The sequence below is a fragment of the Gigantopelta aegis genome, chromosome 15 (genome assembly GCF_016097555.1).
Source record: "Gigantopelta aegis isolate Gae_Host chromosome 15, Gae_host_genome, whole genome shotgun sequence".
Lineage (NCBI taxonomy): Eukaryota > Metazoa > Mollusca > Gastropoda > Neomphalida > Peltospiridae > Gigantopelta > Gigantopelta aegis.
Genome location: NC_054713.1, coordinates 41,879,808 through 41,899,101, shown reverse-complemented (window position 1 = coordinate 41,899,101; position 19,294 = coordinate 41,879,808). Strand labels below are relative to the sequence as shown.

Below are 19,294 nucleotides of genomic sequence, written 5' to 3'. Positions count from 1 at the left end.
TGGTTGGGACGGGAAATAATCAAACGGGCCCACTGAGGAGGATCGAACCTTCAGCAAATGGAACCTCAGACAGACGTTCTTGCTACGTTATCCCGGTCATTTGGGGACAAGGAATTTTATCTGTAAAGTGGAAGTGGTTCGCTAGGTGCAAACGCTAGTATAATATAATACAAGTTTGCAAGTTATAAGGTATCGCGACTGGCAACTTCATGAACATTCTAGGTGTGCTATGTGTCACATGAACAGTACATACTCGTACATATTTTAGTGTTCTCTCTGTTTAATATTGAGATAGGCCTAATATCGCCCAAAAATAGATATCTTTCAGGGGCGTAGCGTGATCTGGACCTGGGGGGGGGGGGGGGGGGGGGGGGGAGAGGGCTCTGCATTTTTTCTTGCCGTCGACACCGTAAGATTTTAAGGGCATAACAGCAAGTAAGGAGGGCACCTACTGCAATTGCCATCAGTGCCGTGGTGAAATTCGAACCATGACAACCCTGACCTCAAAGTATTAACTGAAGAAAATAGTACCTTTCATGGCTCATTGTCGGCATAGCCAGATGTTTTTACAACACCCCTAGTTTCGCAAAAAATTTCAGTACTTCCTTTTTACAGGTACCCCATACATGTTTCAAACACAATGCTACTTGACACAGTGGTACTAGATGAAATAAAATTGTATACATTTTTAGCCCAGATGAAACAATTGTTTTTTACAACCAACACACTCGCATTTATAACCAATCACAGGACTTAACTGGTGTTAAAGGGACATACCCATGTTTTTAAACACTAACGCACATTTTGTTTTCTATTATAACCGTTTTTGATAACTTAAATCATACTTTACTTAGATTTTATTGTGTAGATTATCAATTTCCGTATATTCGAAGTGTTTTTGGTCATCCTGGTGTTTTTAATATCACAAAATGCGTTTCTCATGTTTTTAAAAACGCACATGCGTCTGAGAAGTAACAGTTGTGGAGTCGATTGTTAGTCTATTTGTAGAGGGTATTTCACCATTTCAAAATCACAGACTCATGCTTCACTCAATTGTAACTTTATCCAAATGTGTTACAGGTTTGTAGATTAACTAAATTTAGTGTTAATTTTCACGGGTTGAAACTACGGTATGTTCCTTTAACCTCTCTATCAAAAGTTCGGTGCACCTCCAACTTTGTCCCAGCCAGATGTTATTTGTTTTAGCCCGATTACTCTGCCATTCGAGAGCTAGACGAACATCTGGACAACTTGATGTTGCAAATGAATTTATTTATCTTGGTGTTTTATTTTTCTACAACGGCAAATTCGCACGCACACAGAAGCGATTTGCAGAACAAGGGCGTAAAGCATTGTTTTCTTTAATGAATGTATGTAAAAATAAATTTTTTAATATTGAAACAATGCTGTCTGTTTTTGATACATATGTTAATTCTATTTTAAGCTATGCTTCTGAAATATGGGGTTTCCACAAGGCACTTGATGTTGAAAAGCTGCACATACAATTCTGTAAAAGACTATTGGGTATTAAGTCGGGAACGTGCAACGAATTTGTTTATAGTGAACTTGGGCGTTTCCCGCTGCAAATCACAAGAAAACTCAGAATATTTAAATACTGGATAAAATTACGCAACTCCACTAATTATTTGATACGCGGCATATATTATGAAGAAATGATACAATACAATGATAATTGGTTAATGAATATTAGGCAGGAACTTAACATGCTGGGTTTGAATTACATTTGGAATTTAGATTATGTTGACAATAGATGTTATATTATTATTAAAGAAAGAATATGCGACACATTTAAGCAACTCTGTTATAGCAGGACAATTACAACATCCAAGGGATATCTTTACCAGCATTTATTAAACGAGTTCAAATTACAGTCTTACCTTAAATTACCAATAGATTAACGATATTTAAAGGAAATATGCAGAATCAGAATATGTGCTCATAAATTAAATATAGAATCTGGCCGATATCGTAACATCGAAAGATCAGAAAAAAAGTGTACAATTTGTAATACAAATGTTATAGAAGATGAATACCATTTTATAATGCAATGCCCACAATACAAAGATTTGCGAAATAAGTACATAAAAATGTATTATCACAGACGGCCAAGTGTTTTTCTATTTATACAATTGTTAACTACAAGTAACAAAAAAGAACTTAATAACCTAGGAAAATATCTAGTACAAGCAAACAAAATTAGAGATCAGCTATTACAGTAAGGAAAACGTTTTTATTATTATTATTATTTTTTTTTTTTAGTATCCCTAATTACTTTTAAGAAAATCATACCCATCATTTTTGTGCATTTGTATATATTGTATATATATATTTGTTTTGTATTATGTTTTGTATATATGCTGATGAGTTGTAAAACTTAAAGCTAATAAAGAAAGAAAGAAAATAATTGAATTGGACGGTATGATCGCTCTCTGCCGTCAGAGATCACTAAATAGCGAAAACACGGAATGGCCGACTACCACACGTAAGACAAAGATTCCCATTCTAATACAACAACAATTCTAAGTTTGACACTAAATACCTTTACACTGATCACCAGAAAGTTAATTGCTTTCCTTTGTGTACATTATCATGTTTAGTTTGCTACCAGCATTGCCATGTCGCGTCCAATACGGTCAATGTATCATCCACAAACCATCGTAATGCATTAAAATGGTTGTGACATCTGTGTCATACTGATTATATTTCCATGTACACCTTGAACTATGAGAAAAACAAACAGGTATTACATATCATTTTCAGTTTGCTACCAGCATTGCAATGTCGCGTCCAATACGGTCAATGTATCATCCACAAACCATCGTAATGCATTAAAATGGTTGTGACATCTGTGTCATACTGATTATATTTCCATGTACACCTTGAACTATGAGAAAAACAAACAGGTATTACATATCATTTTCAGTTTGCTACCAGCATTGCAATGTCGCGTCCAATACGGTCAATGTATCATCCACAAACCATCGTAATGCATTAAAATGGTTGTGACATCTGTGCCATACTGATTATATTTCCATGTACAGCTTGAACTATGTGAAAAACAAGCAGGTATTACATATCATGTTTAGTTTGCTACCAGCATTGCCATGTCGCGTCCAATACGGTCAATGTATCATCCACAAACCATCGTAATGCATTAAAATGGTTGTGACATCTGTGCCATACTGATTATATTTCCATGTACACCTTGAACTATGTGAAAAACAAACAGGTATTACATATCATGTTTAGTTTGCTACCAGCATTGCCATGTCGCGTCCAATACGGTCAATGTATCATCCACAAACCATCGTAATGCATTAAAATGGTTGTGACATCTGTGTCATACTTATTATATTTCCATGTATACCTTGAACTATATGAACATCAAACAGATATTACAGAGTACAGCAAACAAAAACAAGTATTATGGAGTACAGCGGTTGTATGTGGACTATATATGTTTGACGCAATCAAGAAAAAAAAGCACATTGATTTAGTAATCATCGGCTATTGGATGTCAAACATTAGATATCTGCCACATTTTCTATTAGTAGCAAGGGATCTTTTATATGCACCATCCCACAGACATGATAGTACATGCCACGACTTTTGATACAACAGTCGTGGTGTACTGGCTGGAACGAGAAATAGCCCAAATGGGTCCACTGACAGGGATCGATCCCAGGAGAGCACTTTACCACTGAGCTACGTCCCAAATGACACATGTATATGCTTATTCTTTTGCCATGGCTCACCTTTCGCGAACACACGATATCATCAGTTTCCGACAGTGATTCATGAGTTCTGTCATCACAGTTGTAGTTAGTCCAGTGACCCAGATTAACAACTAATGGGTTATACGACGAGAATCGAGTTGTAAGAGCGCTCAGATGAACAACTGATGGGTTATACGACGAGAATCGAGTTGTAAGGGCGCTCAGATGAACAACTGATGGGTTATACGACGAGAATCGAGTTGTAAGGGCGCTCAGATGAACAACTGATGGGTTATACGAGAATCGAGTTGTAAGGGCGCTCAGATGAACAACTGATGGGTTATACGACGAGAATCGAGTTGTAAGGGCGCTCAGATGAACAACTGATGGGTTATACGACGAGAATCGAGTTGTAAGAGCGCTCAGATGAACAACTGATGGGTTATACGACGAGAATCGAGTTGTAAGGGCGCTCAGATTAACAACTGATGGGTTATACGACGAGAATCGAGTTGTAAGGGCGCTCAGATGAACAACTGATGGGTTATACGACGAGAATCGAGTTGTAAGAGCGCTCAGATGAACAACTGATGGGTTATACGACGAGAATCGAGTTGTAAGGGCGCTCAGATTAACAACTGATGGGTTATACGACGAGAATCGAGTTGTAAGGGCGCTCAGATTAACAACTGATGGGTTATACGACGAGAATCGAGTTGTAAGGGCGCTCAGATGAACAACTGATGGGTTATACGACGAGAATCGAGTTGTAAGAGCGCTCAGATGAACAACTGATGGGTTATACGACGAACAACTAATGGTTATACGACGAACAACCGAACAACTAATGGTTATACAACGAGAATCGAGTTGTAAGAGCGCTTAGACTAGCAACTGGACAGTCGTAGAAGTCTTGACAGCAGGAAGTGGGCCAGCGAGTGTAGTATTCTACATATGTCCACGGCACCCATAAAGGCGCGAGCTCCATAGCTGTTGTTAAAGGAGTTAAAATATGGAACAAACTACCGATGAATAGAATAGAATAGAATAGATGTTTAACGACACCCCAGCACAAAAATAACTAGCGATGAAAACTAGAAATCATTTATCCATAACTTGTTCTAAAACACATTTAAATGCAAGAAAAATTAAAACTCCATCATATTTGTACACGTGTGAGAGGCGATCTGAAATATTACACTGCCGTCTTCGTCTAAGTGTTAGCGACCTTAACGGACATACATGTACACGTTTTATCTCAGACAATTCAGCCTGTGCCTGTGACCATCATATTGACAACAACGTAGACAATTTCTATCATATGACGGATAACGTAGACAATTTCTATTAGTGGTGGGGTTGAGATTTCATCATCAATCATCGGTTATAATCGGTTGGCACCAACCGATCAACTTTCGATTACACAGTCGGTTAGCAATTCCATGACCATAAGAAGGCTTTGAACTATAAGGATCATGGGTCTAATTTACTAAATTCTCGCAACTTTGCGATCTTGCAGTGCAATGCTAAAATACTTGCAAAGAGGATGCTTTGTTGTCTAACAGAGTCTAAGAGACCTTTGTGAATTAGGCACCATGTACCTATTGTCATGTGCACCCTGCAAATGGCTAACCGTACCTTTATTAAGTATTTAATATAATTTTTCTGTGTGTACACATAAAAACAAACCCAAACCACCATATGTTTCCATCAATTTTATCATCTAAACGATAAAAAAAAAAGTAAAGTTTGTTTTATTTAACGACGCCACTAGAGCACATTGATTTTTTTTATCTTATCATCGACTATTGGACGTCAAACATATGGCCATTCTGACACTGTTTTTTTAGAGGAAACCCGCTGTCGCCACATAGGCTACTCTTTTACGACAGGCAGCAAGGGATTTTTTATTTGCGCTTCCCACAGGCAGTATAGCACAAACCATAGCCTTTGTTGAACCAGTTATGGATCACTGGTCGGTGCAAGTGGTTTACACCTACCCATTAAGCCTTGCGGGGCACTCACTCAGGGTTTGGAGTCGGTATCTGGATTAAATATCCCATGCCTCGACTGGGATCCGAACCCAGTACCTACCAGCCTGTAGACCTCTAAACGATCAATACCTTTATAAAAAACAGTTGTTACATCTGTTACGTTGTTAATCCAGCACTGTTGACGTGGTGTCTGCTTAATATGAAAATGATGTTAACAACCTGTCTGGTTAATATGCACATTTTAAAGTAAATCTTTGAAAAAAAATTCATTTCTGTGGAGTACAGTAACAGTCCTATTTCTATAATGGCTGTTTTAAAGGGACATTCCTGAGTTTACTGTAATTTTTAAGATCTCAACGACTAACAGAGACTTTTTAACGATTGTAATTACATATCAAATATATTTTTTCTGCATAAAATATTAGTGTCTGTATATTAAACGTGTTTCTGATCGTTCTAATATTTGTACTAGGTTAAATTTCATCTTATTTCCTAAAATATCGTTTTTTCGTACGTACGAAATAATTTGAAGACAAAATCCAGTTTGGGCTTCTTACAAATATTAAGACGACCAGAAACACATTGAATATCCAGACACTGATATTCTAATCAAGAAAATATATTTAATATGCAAGTTTAATCGTAGAAGTATTTTATTAGTCGGAAACATCTTACAATGGAGCAAACTCAGGAATGTCCCTTTAAGAGCAACAAATCCTTCATCTATGTCAAGGTACAAACTCGGGCCAGAGGGTAACCTTTATTTTCTGAAAATTTTGTTTTATGCAGTATGCTATTTTTGTTTCTCTAAGAAATTCGGTTCAGTATTTGTCTGCTAGGTACACCTTTAACTTATTTTCGTGTTTATTTCCAATTAAGGTTCAAGCATACTGTCCTGGGCACACAACTCAGCTATCTGGGATGTGAGTCCAGGACAGTGGGTTAATTGTTAGTTGTTAGTGGTTAGTGAGAGAGAAGGGGGTGTAGTGGTATTACACCTACCCATTGAGTCGTTAAAATTCGCTCTGGGTGGGAGCCGGTACCGGGCTGCGAACCCTGTACCTACCAGCCTTATGTCCGATGACTTAACCACCACACCACCAAGGCATGTGGTAGACCTTTAAATTTCCTATCTAGCCATAACGAGGCTCCTATGGCGTCCTAAGAGGTATCACAACAGATGTTAAGTTTATGTATTTTAGCGAAAACAACGTAAGCTGGCTTTTCTTTAGACTAGTAGGTCACTGTCTAGTAGCTGCCTGGTGCTAGTTTTGATTTAGTAAACTACTCAGGAAGTGGCAGTCCTCTATGGCTGTGCAAGAAGGATGTATTGTCCAGTTAAGGATCTTCTCGGGAGTTACTGTCCTCCTACAGACGAGGCACTAGAAATTCGTGGAATCAACCACTATTTTACCCAATGCCCATTCGACTTTGTACTGTGCAGAGATACGCCCCTAATAATGTATTATGGTTTTGTCATTCAGATTTCATCTTCCGGAATAGGTAATGACGATGTTAAGTAGGGTCTCCACGAGTACTCGGGCACGGAAGAGTATAGCAAGCCCCGAGTCCGTTCACAGGACTCGAATACCCGTGCAAGGAAGAGCACTCTCATTTAATTATATTCTGTACGTCACTTTGCCATATTATGCTTGCCACCGATTATATTATAGAACTATGAGACATGGAGGGGAAAGAAAAGCCGAATGTCACAGTATGGAATGCAATATAATGGGCCAGTGTATCAATGACATGATTTGGCATCCATGTTCAGCGCTGGGTTTAACATCCATAATGCTGTTTTACTCTATTCCTCTTAGTCTCATTATTATCTAGTGTCGGGTACTCGGGTCCGGGTCGAGTTTGACCCTCGGGTAACGGAGTCCAATGTTTTGGACACGTGGAGGCCCTAATGTTAAGTTTAGACAGTTCGGAATGGATACCCTTGGAGTTGTCTTCTTGTACTTCCCAGGGGGCGGGACGTAGCCCCAGTGGTAAAGAACTCACTTGCTGTGCGTTCGGTCTAGGATCGATTCCCGTCGGTGAGCCCATTGGGCTATTTCTCGTTCCAGCCAGTTCACCAAAGGTCGTGGTATGTGCTATCCTGCCTATGGGAAAGCGCATATAAAATACCCCTTGCTTTTAATCGTAAAAGAGCAGCCCATGAAATGGCGAAAGCAGGTTTCCTCCCTCAATATATGTGTGGTCCTTAACCATATGTCCGACGCCATATAACCGTAAATGAAATGTGTTGAGTGCGTCGTTAAATAAAACATTTCCTTCTTCTATAGTACTTTTGTGCATCGATTTTACGTAACACAAGATAGGTATCTGTGCGAATATAGCCTACACATTCAGTTTCTCTATGAATAACGTCTTTTATGCCCGCCGAGTCGTCAAACGGGCTCTTCCAATAAAGATAATTAATAGATATGAGCCACAGGTGTGCGCTTTGTCGAAGTGTATTTATTACTTTATAAACAGAGAAGGTAAATGCACAACATTCAATTGTACGTACCCTTAGGTTCTGGCAAAACTCCATATAGCTTATATTGTAAAAATTGCACGTCTATATTACATGTAATATACACGTATTTAATATTTTATAATTTTTATTACATATCAGTTTTATTCCAAGCATATTATAAAAAAAAGTCTCATTAGACTGTTTTTTATTAAGGCTTAAAGAAACAACTGAATGTTTTTTTCAGGGAACATCCAAAAACATTAGGGTAGGCATTATGTCAAACCTGTCCAAGCGGCCACCTGTACTCAGCGGTCACCTGCCTTAAGCGGCCACTTTTTCCCTCCCAAACGATTTATAATGTAAATGCACCTGTAATAAGCGATCACCTGTCTGCCGCGGCCAGCGGCCACCTAAATCGGATACCAAATCGCTAAAATATCTGTATTAAAGTTTTACTATAATATAAAAGGGATATTTTAACAACAACGATAAGGTGCAGCAAATAACCGATCTTCACACTTTCAGGAATACTAGTACCCATTCAGTCCCGACATCTCTACTGTGTATCAATTAAGAAAGAATGAATCTGGAATGCATCTAATTGCATCTGGGCAGGCTACGCTTGACATTTGTAGATTCACTTGCTATGACAATACACCGCATGAAGTAGGAATTAAATAATTAAATGGAAAAGAAAACAATCTTGTTGAGAACGGTTAATTTAATACATTCCATTTGCATTATTTCTGAAGTAGACGACATGTCAAAAGTTGATTTATAATCAACTGTGAAGCACACATCCGTTGATTAGCAGTACAGGTACGCGGTAACATCGGACTTCGGTAATCTCGGCTCGGTAATCTCGGCCCATTGTTACTGGATGCATAGAAATACCACTGCTTTTATCAGTTACAAATACTACTAATATGTGGTATTCAGCAGTACAGACGGTAAAACAAGAAATGGCAACAAATGTTTTAAAGACTATATATGTGGCAACCTGTACTCAGCGGCCACCTGTCTTAAGCGGCCACTTTTATCTACTCCCTTGTGTATATATATATATATATAATTTTACACTGCATTATTTTACACTACATAAACTGTTATGTGTATGTACTCTTTTTGTCTGAATATTAATTAAAAAAAGGTCGGGAAAAGGCCGACTCTATTTTCTAGTTAGGGTCGATTGCTCGGAAACACTGGTTTTATGCCTTAACCACAAGGGATGGTTTATATGCTCTTTCCAACAGAGAAGACACCACATAACACGGACTCTGGTATGCCTTTTCTTTTTTTATATTTATCTTCGTACTTATATCCAGTGAATGTTCAAGCACGCTGTCCTGGACACACAGCTAAACTATCTGTGCTGTCTGTCCGTGCTGTGCGGTCTGTCCAGGAAAGTGGGTCAGTGGTTAGTGAGAGAGAAGTCGGCGTAGTGGCCTTACACCTGCCCACTCGCTCAGGTTGAAGCCCGTACCAGGATACGAGCTCAGTACCTACCAGTTTTTTACGTCCGATGGTCAGTGATATCCCAATCTTAGGGAATTGGTTGGGACCGGGGGGGGGGGGGGGGGGGGGGGACCAATCAGAGAATGTTTGTTTTGTTTTGTTTAACGACACCACTGGAGCACATCGATTAATAATTATTAATCATCGGCTATTGGATGTCAAACATTTGGTAATTCTGACTCGTAGTCATCAGAAGAAACCTGCTACATTTTTTCTAATGCAGCAAGGGATCTTTTATATGCACTTTCCCACAGACAGGAAAGCACATACCATGGCCTTTGACCAGTTGTGGTGCACTGGTTTGAACAAGAAGAAACCCAATCAGTTGAATGGATCCACCGAGGTGGTTCGATCCTGCGACGCAAGCACCTCGAGCGAGTACTCAACCGACTGAGCTAAACAAGTCCATCGAGGAGGTTTTGTATTGTTTAACGACACCACTAGATTATTAATTATCGGCTATTGGACATTAACTATTTGGTAATTCTGACGTCGTTGATGAAACACCGCTATACGTTTCTATTAGTAGCAAGGAATTTGTTATATGCACCATTCCATAACACATACCACGGCCTTTGATGTACCAGTCGTGGTGCACTGGCTGGAGCGCATCAGGCGAGCGGTGTACCACTGGGCTACACCCCGCCCCTACGATGCAAACATCTCGACCGAGCGCAATACCACCTGAACTCATGTTTAATATAATTTAAGTTTCTTTTTCCGACAATGCCTGAATACACTGAGATAAAATTTGGTATATAGCTTTATCATGTACTGTTACAGATCGAGTTTAACTTTCATGGTCGTTTACCCATTTTCACAGAGTTATGGTCCCTGAATTTAGGAGATACGAAAATCGTTTGGACCCGGTACGGGAAATGCATTGCTTTAGCAATACTCCTAGCTAGAGCTGGGCGGTATTGAAATTTGAGGTTCGGTATCGATATCGGTAATTTTGGGTTGATTTACTTCGGTATCGGTACGGTATTCGGTATTGACACGATACCGATATCCAGCGCTATTTTCGGTATACTCGGCTTTAAATGCATGCCTGTGTTATGGCTCACCCGCAAATTTCATCTAAATACAATTAAACTCCATACACAAGGCTCTCGTCTGATTTATGCCAACCCAGTTTTCATTCGTCAGATATATTATTAGTACTTTCCGAGAAATATTTTTCAATACCGAAATTTCGGTATTTTGAAATTTGTTCGGTACGGTAAATCGGTATTGACATAATACCGATACCGAACGGTATATACGGTATACCGTCCAGCTCTAATAGAGCTGGGCGGTATTGAAATTTGAGGTTCGGTATCGATATCGGTAATTTTGGGTTGATTTACTTCGGTATCGGTACGGTATTCGGTATTGACACGATACCGATATCCAGCGCTATTTTCGGTATACTCGGCTTTAAATGCATGCCTGTGTTATGGCTCACCCGCAAATTTCATCTAAATACAATTAAACTCCATACACAAGGCTCTCGTCTGATTTATGCCAACCCAGTTTTCATTCGTCAGATATATTATTAGTACTTTCCGAGAAATATTTTTCAATACCGAAATTTCGGTATTTTGAAATTTGTTCGGTACGGTAAATCGGTATTGACATAATACCGATACCGAACGGTATATACGGTATACCGTCCAGCTCTAAGAGCATGCTTGTTTTTTTGCTTTTTTAAATTAATCATCGGCTGTTGGATGTCGAAGATTTGGTAATTCTGACAGAGAGAAAACCAGCTACATTTTTCCATATCTTACAAAGAATCTTTTATATGCACTACCTCACCGACAGGACAGCACATACCACGACATTTGATATACCAGTCGTGGTGAACTGGTTGTGACGGGGGGAAAAAAACCGATGAGATAATGGGTTCACTGAGGTGATTCGATCCTGCGACGCCAGCACCTCATGAGGGCGCACTACAGAATATACCAGTTAATGTATACACACTAACCTTTTTAGTCGATGACAGATTCCAATCTGATTACAAATCAGCTCCAGATTTTAATCAGATTGTCACAAGTTCAATTCAATATTTAGTTGAATGTAAGCAATCGTAGAATAATTTACAAACCACTGGTTATACACACCACACTATTTGATGCATTTGATATCATGTTATCTACAAACACTATTAAACTCACATGAAAGATACTTTATAAATACAGAGCTAAGATTACGTAAAGTTTGTTTTATTTAACGACGCCACTAGAGCACATTGATTTTTTTTATCTTATCATCGACTATTGGACGTCAAACATATGGTCATTCTGACACTGTTTGTTTTTAGAGGAAACCCGCTGTCGCCACATAGGCTACTCTTTTACGACAGGCAGCAAGGGATCTTTTATTTGCGCTTCCCACAGGCAGGATAGCACAAACCATGGCCTTTGTTGAACCAGTTATGGATCAATGGTCGGTGCAAGTGGTTTACACCTACCCATTGAGCCTTGCGGAGCACTCACTCAGGGTTTGGAGTCTGTATCTGGATTAAAAATCCCATGCCTCGACTGGGATCCGAATCCATTACCTACCAGCCTGTAGACCGTTGGCCTAACCACGACGCCACCGAGGCCGGTAACTAAGTGTACGTAGACAGACAGACAGACAGACAGACAGACAGACAGAAATAACAATAATCTTTCTACCAATAGTTTACCTACCGACTATGGGTCGGGTCTTTACACGATTGAATGTTTTAGGGCGGGACGTAGCCCAATGGTAAAGCGCTCGCCTGATATCAATTAATATCATATACAAGTAAATACATGTATTATGTACTAGTAGATGTTATTATTTCATCCTTCTGTAAACCATCTTGTCATGTTTATTCTATTTATTATGTATGTTCCTCTAAGGCCGTTGTAGATACAGCCTGAGTGTAAAAGTTCTGTTCTGATATACAACGTGCTCGTGATGTACGAATGAATTAATTAATGTTTAACGACACCCCAGCACGAAAAATACATCGGCTATTGGGTGTCAAACTATGGTAATGCAAATAAATAAAGTGATGATCAACATCAATATAAAAATTCAAGACCTAAACAAAAACAGTGTAAAGAACTGTGCAAAAACACAAAAATCACAGAATTTTACGGATACTGAATTTTACTCAAAACTTCAATTTTGTGCTGTATTGGCCATTCTCAAAGAGAATGTTACACCCCTGCACCACGGTGAGGTTACAGCACACGCAGGGGCGTGATGTACGATTAAAACGCACGAGTTGTAATATAAACGGTCTCACACTGGAAGTCGTTCAGTATTTTATTTATTACACCGCACACCAATGAACCAACATCGCACAGAGACTTCCAAAAATAACTAAACAAGACATGAAAAATACACAGAATAAAGACCGGGGAAATGACGTTGCTTACTTCACTTAGCCAGTGGCGTAGCGTGGGTTGCCAGTAATCTAATTAAAATTAGTCCATTATTACATGTGGATCTAACAGCAGCCCATTGGAGCTCATGTCCAGTTGACCTTTCATTCGACCAATCAAGAGCTTACTTGCAAAATCATGCCAGTGATTTGATAGATAGATAGATATCTAGTTTAGCGTGCTCATATACCACTAGGGTTTCGAACACGCCCATCCCGAGTCCTGCCTCCGATGAGATCGGTGGCCTGACTCGGGATGGGGGGGGGGGGGGGGGGGGGGGGGGGGGGTAGAGTTGAAAATGGGCTGAATTTTTAAAATAGCAATTAGTAAAAAAGTTAATAGAATTAAAAAAAAAATTAAATAAAAAGTTACAAGACAAAAAAAAAAAAAATTGACTGCTCGGCCTAATACAAAAATAAATCAGAGAAAGAGAAGAGGATCTCACTATTTAATAATATTAAACAAGAAAGTAATTTCGACATAAAATTTCGAACGAAGGTCTAAAAGTTTAAAGTCCGATCGATATGTCCACGTGAGTGGCCTCGTTAAGGCCGTTTGGGTGCACAGCTTATAGGGACGACATGGGTTGCATCCCGTCAAGAAAGCCCCTAGATTGACAGTCATTAGACGTTGAAGGTGTAGTGCTGTGCTGAAATACAGATCTTGAGAAGCCGGATCCGTCTGAACGAGAGAGCGAGTATCAGACTAGGGTATAGTCCAGTCATCATGGGTTGGTATAGTGGTGCGGACGGGCCCAACTCCGGAGGATACGAGATGGTATCACAATAAAACAAAATAAAGTCTAGAAAAAGAGTAGTAGGGGCCGACCCCGCTTCCTATTTCTTCTTAGAGTGGGGCGGTCAATCTTCCAGTGCTGCTAGGACAGGCTTGGACATGTAGAGATTAAACGCGAACAACCATGGCGTTCTGCAGAATGGCCGTCATACGAGTTACGAAAAAACAAGTCGGCATAGTCAGAATGACGTGGAGGCAAGGAATCTCGCTAAAAACCTGGTGGTGCAGGCTGTCGAAATGAGAAGCGTTCCAGCGTTCAATCAGTTCCAGTGGCCGCATACATCCCAGTAGAAAACTTCATTTCACTGACAAAAACAACGAAATGAAGGATCCCCCAAGTCGAGCACATGCAAGCACGTGCAGTGTGCACAAGCGAAACAAACACGTCTTATCGCTTCGAGCGCCAGAAAGGGAATGCAGTGATTTGAAAAGAATTTGAAAACATTCGGTATTATGTCGAGGGTATACGAAATGATTCGGGTGAATTATGAAGTATGCCGGAAACTAATTGCAATACAAAATTTTATATAAAATTCGTTTCAAGACAAAAAAAACAACCCACACACACAAAAACCTCCAAACCCGTGATGGTATAGCCATAAAATCTGTTTATACTAATATACAATCCAGAGTTTATTACTGCACTTTTCCCCCTGTTTTTTAATACCAACAAGTTCACCTATTGCATAAATAGTCTCGCCCGATATTTTTAGAATTTGCATGCTCCCGAATAACTCTATAAAAGGCGAAATGTAATTGGTCGATATTTAAAGTGTTATTCTTAGGTAAAAAACAGACTTCACCGAGGAATCGAAATTCAGCCAATCAGAACACGGCTCCCACTCGGTGTTACTTCTTGTTTATGAAGTGTCTGCTAGTCGGTCCGCGCTAACTAAATGGCTTTTTTCCAAATTCCGCCCACTTCAAACTGATCGGAGTCAGTCACTGGCGAAGTCAGAGGCTAATTCCGAAGTGGGCGTGCCTGAACCTTCGTGGATAGGGGCACGTAAATATAGTTACCCATAAAGTGTTATTTATAGATGAAATGTCACCTGGACATGGGAGTCCACGCAATGCTGTTAGATCTACTGGTAGACCCAGTAGAGCTAATTTTAATCAGATTGGGTTGCCAGCGCCTGGGGCAAGGCGCCCGGAGCAAGGCAAGTATTGCGCCCCTAACCAGTGGACCGTTAGCACTCCCCGAGTCCCTTCCACCAGTCCAGAATTTTGCGCCCAGGGCAACCGCCCCGGTGGCCTCGCCCACGCTACGCCACTGCATTTAGCTATTTATCAAAGAAACTTTGCATTCCTACGCCACACATCTACCAATGAACTTTACACAAACAATATTTTAAATAAAAAAAATTAAAAAATATATATATTTGGTTATATTATGCTGTTAATATTTAATTATAAGAAATGACAGCAGGTATTTTTCCGATTTAAAAAGATGAATCGAAAGAATCATGCGCACACTTTTTTGCATGAAGATCTATGCGGAGTTGTAATAACCAATCAGAAGCCCTGGATTTTTTATTTAAATTAATTAATTTTGATTTGATTTGATTTGATTTGAATTTGATTTGATTTGATTTGATTTGATTTGATTTGATTTGATTTGATTTGATATTAATGTATTTTTTTTATTATTATTTGTTTTAGGGGAGGGTAACTATGTTTGTAAAGTATGTATTCACTCTTTCTTAATTTGTTTTGGCCAGAATTAAAGTTGATGGATGAAAAGCTGAGGATTATTTGATGGCGAAGCGGTCCGACTACACGTCACTAGATGAAAACATGTCTGATGCTAGGACACCCACGGAAGAATGTGAGTGAATTATATTTAACAGTTGTGAGATATCATATCTTTAACAATTGTGAGATATTATATCTTAAACAGTACTGAGATATTGTATCTTTAATTGTTCTGAGATATTGTATCTTTAATTGTTCTGTGATTTTGTATATTTAACTGTTCTGAGATATTGTATATTTAACTGTTCTGGGATATTATATCTTTAACAGTTCTGAGATATTGTATCTTTAACAGTTCTTAGATATTATATCTTTAACAGTTGTGAAATATTATATCTTTAATGGTTATGCGATATTATCCTTCGTATATTATGTCTCCCCATCCCCCAATTACCTCCCCCCACTTGTATAATGCTTATCTTGCCGTCCTAACAGCACTAATTTAGAGTAATTAAGTTTGAGTATATGAATGTTTACTACAAGTTATTTATTTATGGGCCAATTACTTTATAAATTGCATACAAAAATAGTCTATTTTTGTTATTACCAAAACACTTTTACTTTTCTTCTTACGTCAAACCAAACTGAAATTAGTTACAAGGAGGATGGGACGGACTATAGATACGATTGTTACATATATCGGTTCACCTAGTCATGTTGAAACAAACGTTTGGATTTGAAGACACTTAAGGCGACGTCACACGTTACGAGTATTTCGTACGAGAATAGCCGATTGCTGCGCAATCGACAAACTCTCGTAACGTGTGGCGTTGCCTTTAGTCATAGCGCCAATTGTAGTGCGGACGAGGTTGGATTCGTGGAATTCGCCGAGGAAGTATGTGTATTAATTTTCGTTTGCTCACGTAACCAGAGAAGCAATGACGTCACAGAAGCAGCGACGCCATGCTTCGGTTCCCGCGTTTATTTCTTGAGAGATATGTATAAATATAGTAAACAGTTTATTCCAATTTGGTTATTACCAAGGAATATGTTTATGCTGTGATAAGCACACGAGAGCACCAACCTTACCGATGGAATTATATATGCGTCCAGTTTTTAGCTCAGAAGATGGTAATTACTGCATTAAAAAAAAAAAAAAAAAAAAAAAAAAAAAAATAGATAGAAGGAATGAAAGAAAAATAGAATGAAGGAAAACGTAAAGAAAAAAGAACGAGAGAGAGAGAGAGAGAGAGAGAGAGAGAGAGAGAGAGAGAGAGAGAGAGAGAGAGAGAGAGAGAGAGAGAGAGAGAGAAGAGAGAGCGAGCGAGGTGGCTAAAATAGTTACACATAAATTATCTTATCTGATAACGTAGCCGATCATCTGTATACAATCTTATCATAAATGTATGCTCAGTTTGGGTTAATTGATACCACGTGACGTAAGCCTAAAAGTGAAACGGGATCCACTTCGTAAGTCCGCGCGGGCATGACAGAGGTGTCGTAAGGAATTTGACATTGGGTCGGCGCAGAGCGTGCTGGGGCGGATCTAGGGGGGGGGGGGGGGAAGGGGGGTCCAAGGTGTCCGGACCCCCCCCCCCCCACCACACACACTCAAATTTGAGAAGTGCCCCATTTATTTAGGATTTTTTACAAATTTATTTATTCTGTCAATGTATAGAACACTAGAATACGTCTGCCAGCGTCCCTGTTGTAGCACTATTATATTATGGTCCATGTGAACCGTGTGTAATTTTTCAATAGTGCCTTTTCATAATGTTATGGTGCCTTTTTTGTCTTGGACCCCCCCCCCCCCCCCCCCCCCCCCTCATGCAATTGGTGCTGCAGGGGTGATCCCGCTTGAAACATTTTCAAAGATATCTACTTTCGGAGAATATTGTCAGAATATTAAACAGAAAGAACACTAAAATATGCACCAGCATGCACTGTTCACGTGACACCTAGCGCACCTAGAATTTTCCAAAAGTTGTCAGTCGCGATTCCTTATAAATTGCAAATTTGTATTATACTTGCATTTGCAGCTAGCGAATGCAATGTCCACTAAACTTCCACAATTAGCTAAAGTGGGAATTTTTATTTTTTTTAAAGGAAAATTAAGACTTAAAAAAACTACAAACTAAAAACAAAAACTAACAAACAAAATTGCCAATATATTGGTTCCGACGCTCCTGCGGCCGGGATGTCACTTTTTGGTAGATGTTGCAGATAATTTTATTCTGTTAAACAGCAGTTGAGTTTTTCTCTTTTCTTATGGTTAGGTTAATTCAGAAACTTGTTTATTGTCTTGAAATCTAAAGTCGGCAATTGAGTTAACAATTCTAACAATAACCCACTTCATTTTCACCATTTTGATTTCAGCTTGTTTTCGTGCTTATATCCAATTAAGGATCAAGCACGCTGTCCTGGGCACATATCTCAGTTATCTAGGCTGTCTGTCTAGGGCAGTGGCTAAGTTGGTAGTGGTTAGTGAGAGAGAGAAAAGGGTGTAGTGTCGTTAAAGCTCGCGCTGGGTGGGAGCCGGTACCGGGTTGCGAACCCTGTACCTACTAGCCTTATGTACGATGGCTTAACCACGACATCACCGAGGCCGATAATAACCCATTAGGCCCAACACACGATTTATAACAAACGCCTGACACCATCACTGTGTTGACAGAGATATAGTTCAGGAAGTTTTGCAAGGAGGTTCTAGATTGTGGTGAGCGACGTTTCTATAGTCCTCCCCACAGGAAACGCCTTTTTTTTAATACTATGGAATTTACTACAAGTTCTTTATTGCTGAGCCAAATGTTTTCTAAATTGCACACAAAAATAGTAAAAAATAGATTGTTATTTCCAAAACACTTTTACTATTCTTCTTATGGCCCGATCACATTGGCCCGAATGCCATTCCGTTTGTTTTCCGAATAGGAATTTGGGTGTTCGGGGAGCGAACGGATCATATTCGGGAAGCATTCGGTGTGTTCTAGGAGCATACTGGCTGTTCGGCTCCGTACGGATGCATACGGAACGGCATTCGGTAGCTTCAAAAATTTGTTGTGCATGTTCAAAATAATTTTCATCGACCATCCCAATGCGGCGTCCATGTGTATTCGGGAAGTATTCGGGAAGCATTCTAGGAGCATACGTTCGGGAAGCATGCGTCTAGTTCTTGGTGCATTCGGAATGAAAATTTGGAGGTGCTGGGTTCCGTATGCTTTCCGAACACCCCGAATGGACCTAGAACATGACGAATGCTTTCCGAACGTTTTCAGTATCCTTTCCGGATTTTTTTTCATTTATGCCGCCGAATGTATAACGAATAGCCAGAACCCTTCCAGTATTCTTTCAGAACATTTTCCGAACTGCTCGTACACTTCCAGAATGCACAGTATGTTCCGTACGCTTTCCGAACACCCCGAATGGACATAGAACATGACGAACCCTTTCCGAACGCTTTCCGAATGCGTGCGGAAAGCATGCGGAAAGAGTTCGGTCCATTCTAGATCGATTCGCCGTGTTCTGAAAGCATTCGGAAAGCATACGGAAAGCGTTCGGAAAAGAAACCTTTCGAAGTCAACATGCGGGAAGTATTCGGTCTATTCTGAAAGCATTCTGAAACCATACTGAAACCATTCGGAAAACAAACGGAAAGCATTCGGTGATACATTGGGGAAAACACATTCG

The 19,294-nt window shown here is 39.5% G+C and overlaps 1 protein-coding gene across 2 annotated transcripts in view; it reads left to right on the top strand.

Moving 5' to 3' along the window:
- The window catches only part of LOC121390736 (transmembrane protein 163-like), a 33,343-nt gene that overhangs the window by 3,192 nt on the left and 10,857 nt on the right, over positions 1-19,294 (top strand). The window contains exon 2 of one of the 2 annotated variants that reach the window (XM_041522638.1): positions 15,637-15,743. In XM_041522638.1, coding sequence (XP_041378572.1) covers positions 15,674-15,743 — 70 coding nt within the window. In that variant the 5' untranslated portion in view covers positions 15,637-15,673. Of the gene's footprint in view, positions 1-15,636; positions 15,744-16,452; positions 16,742-19,294 lie in introns of those variants that run through there. The other variant, XM_041522639.1, reaches the window with a different exon arrangement.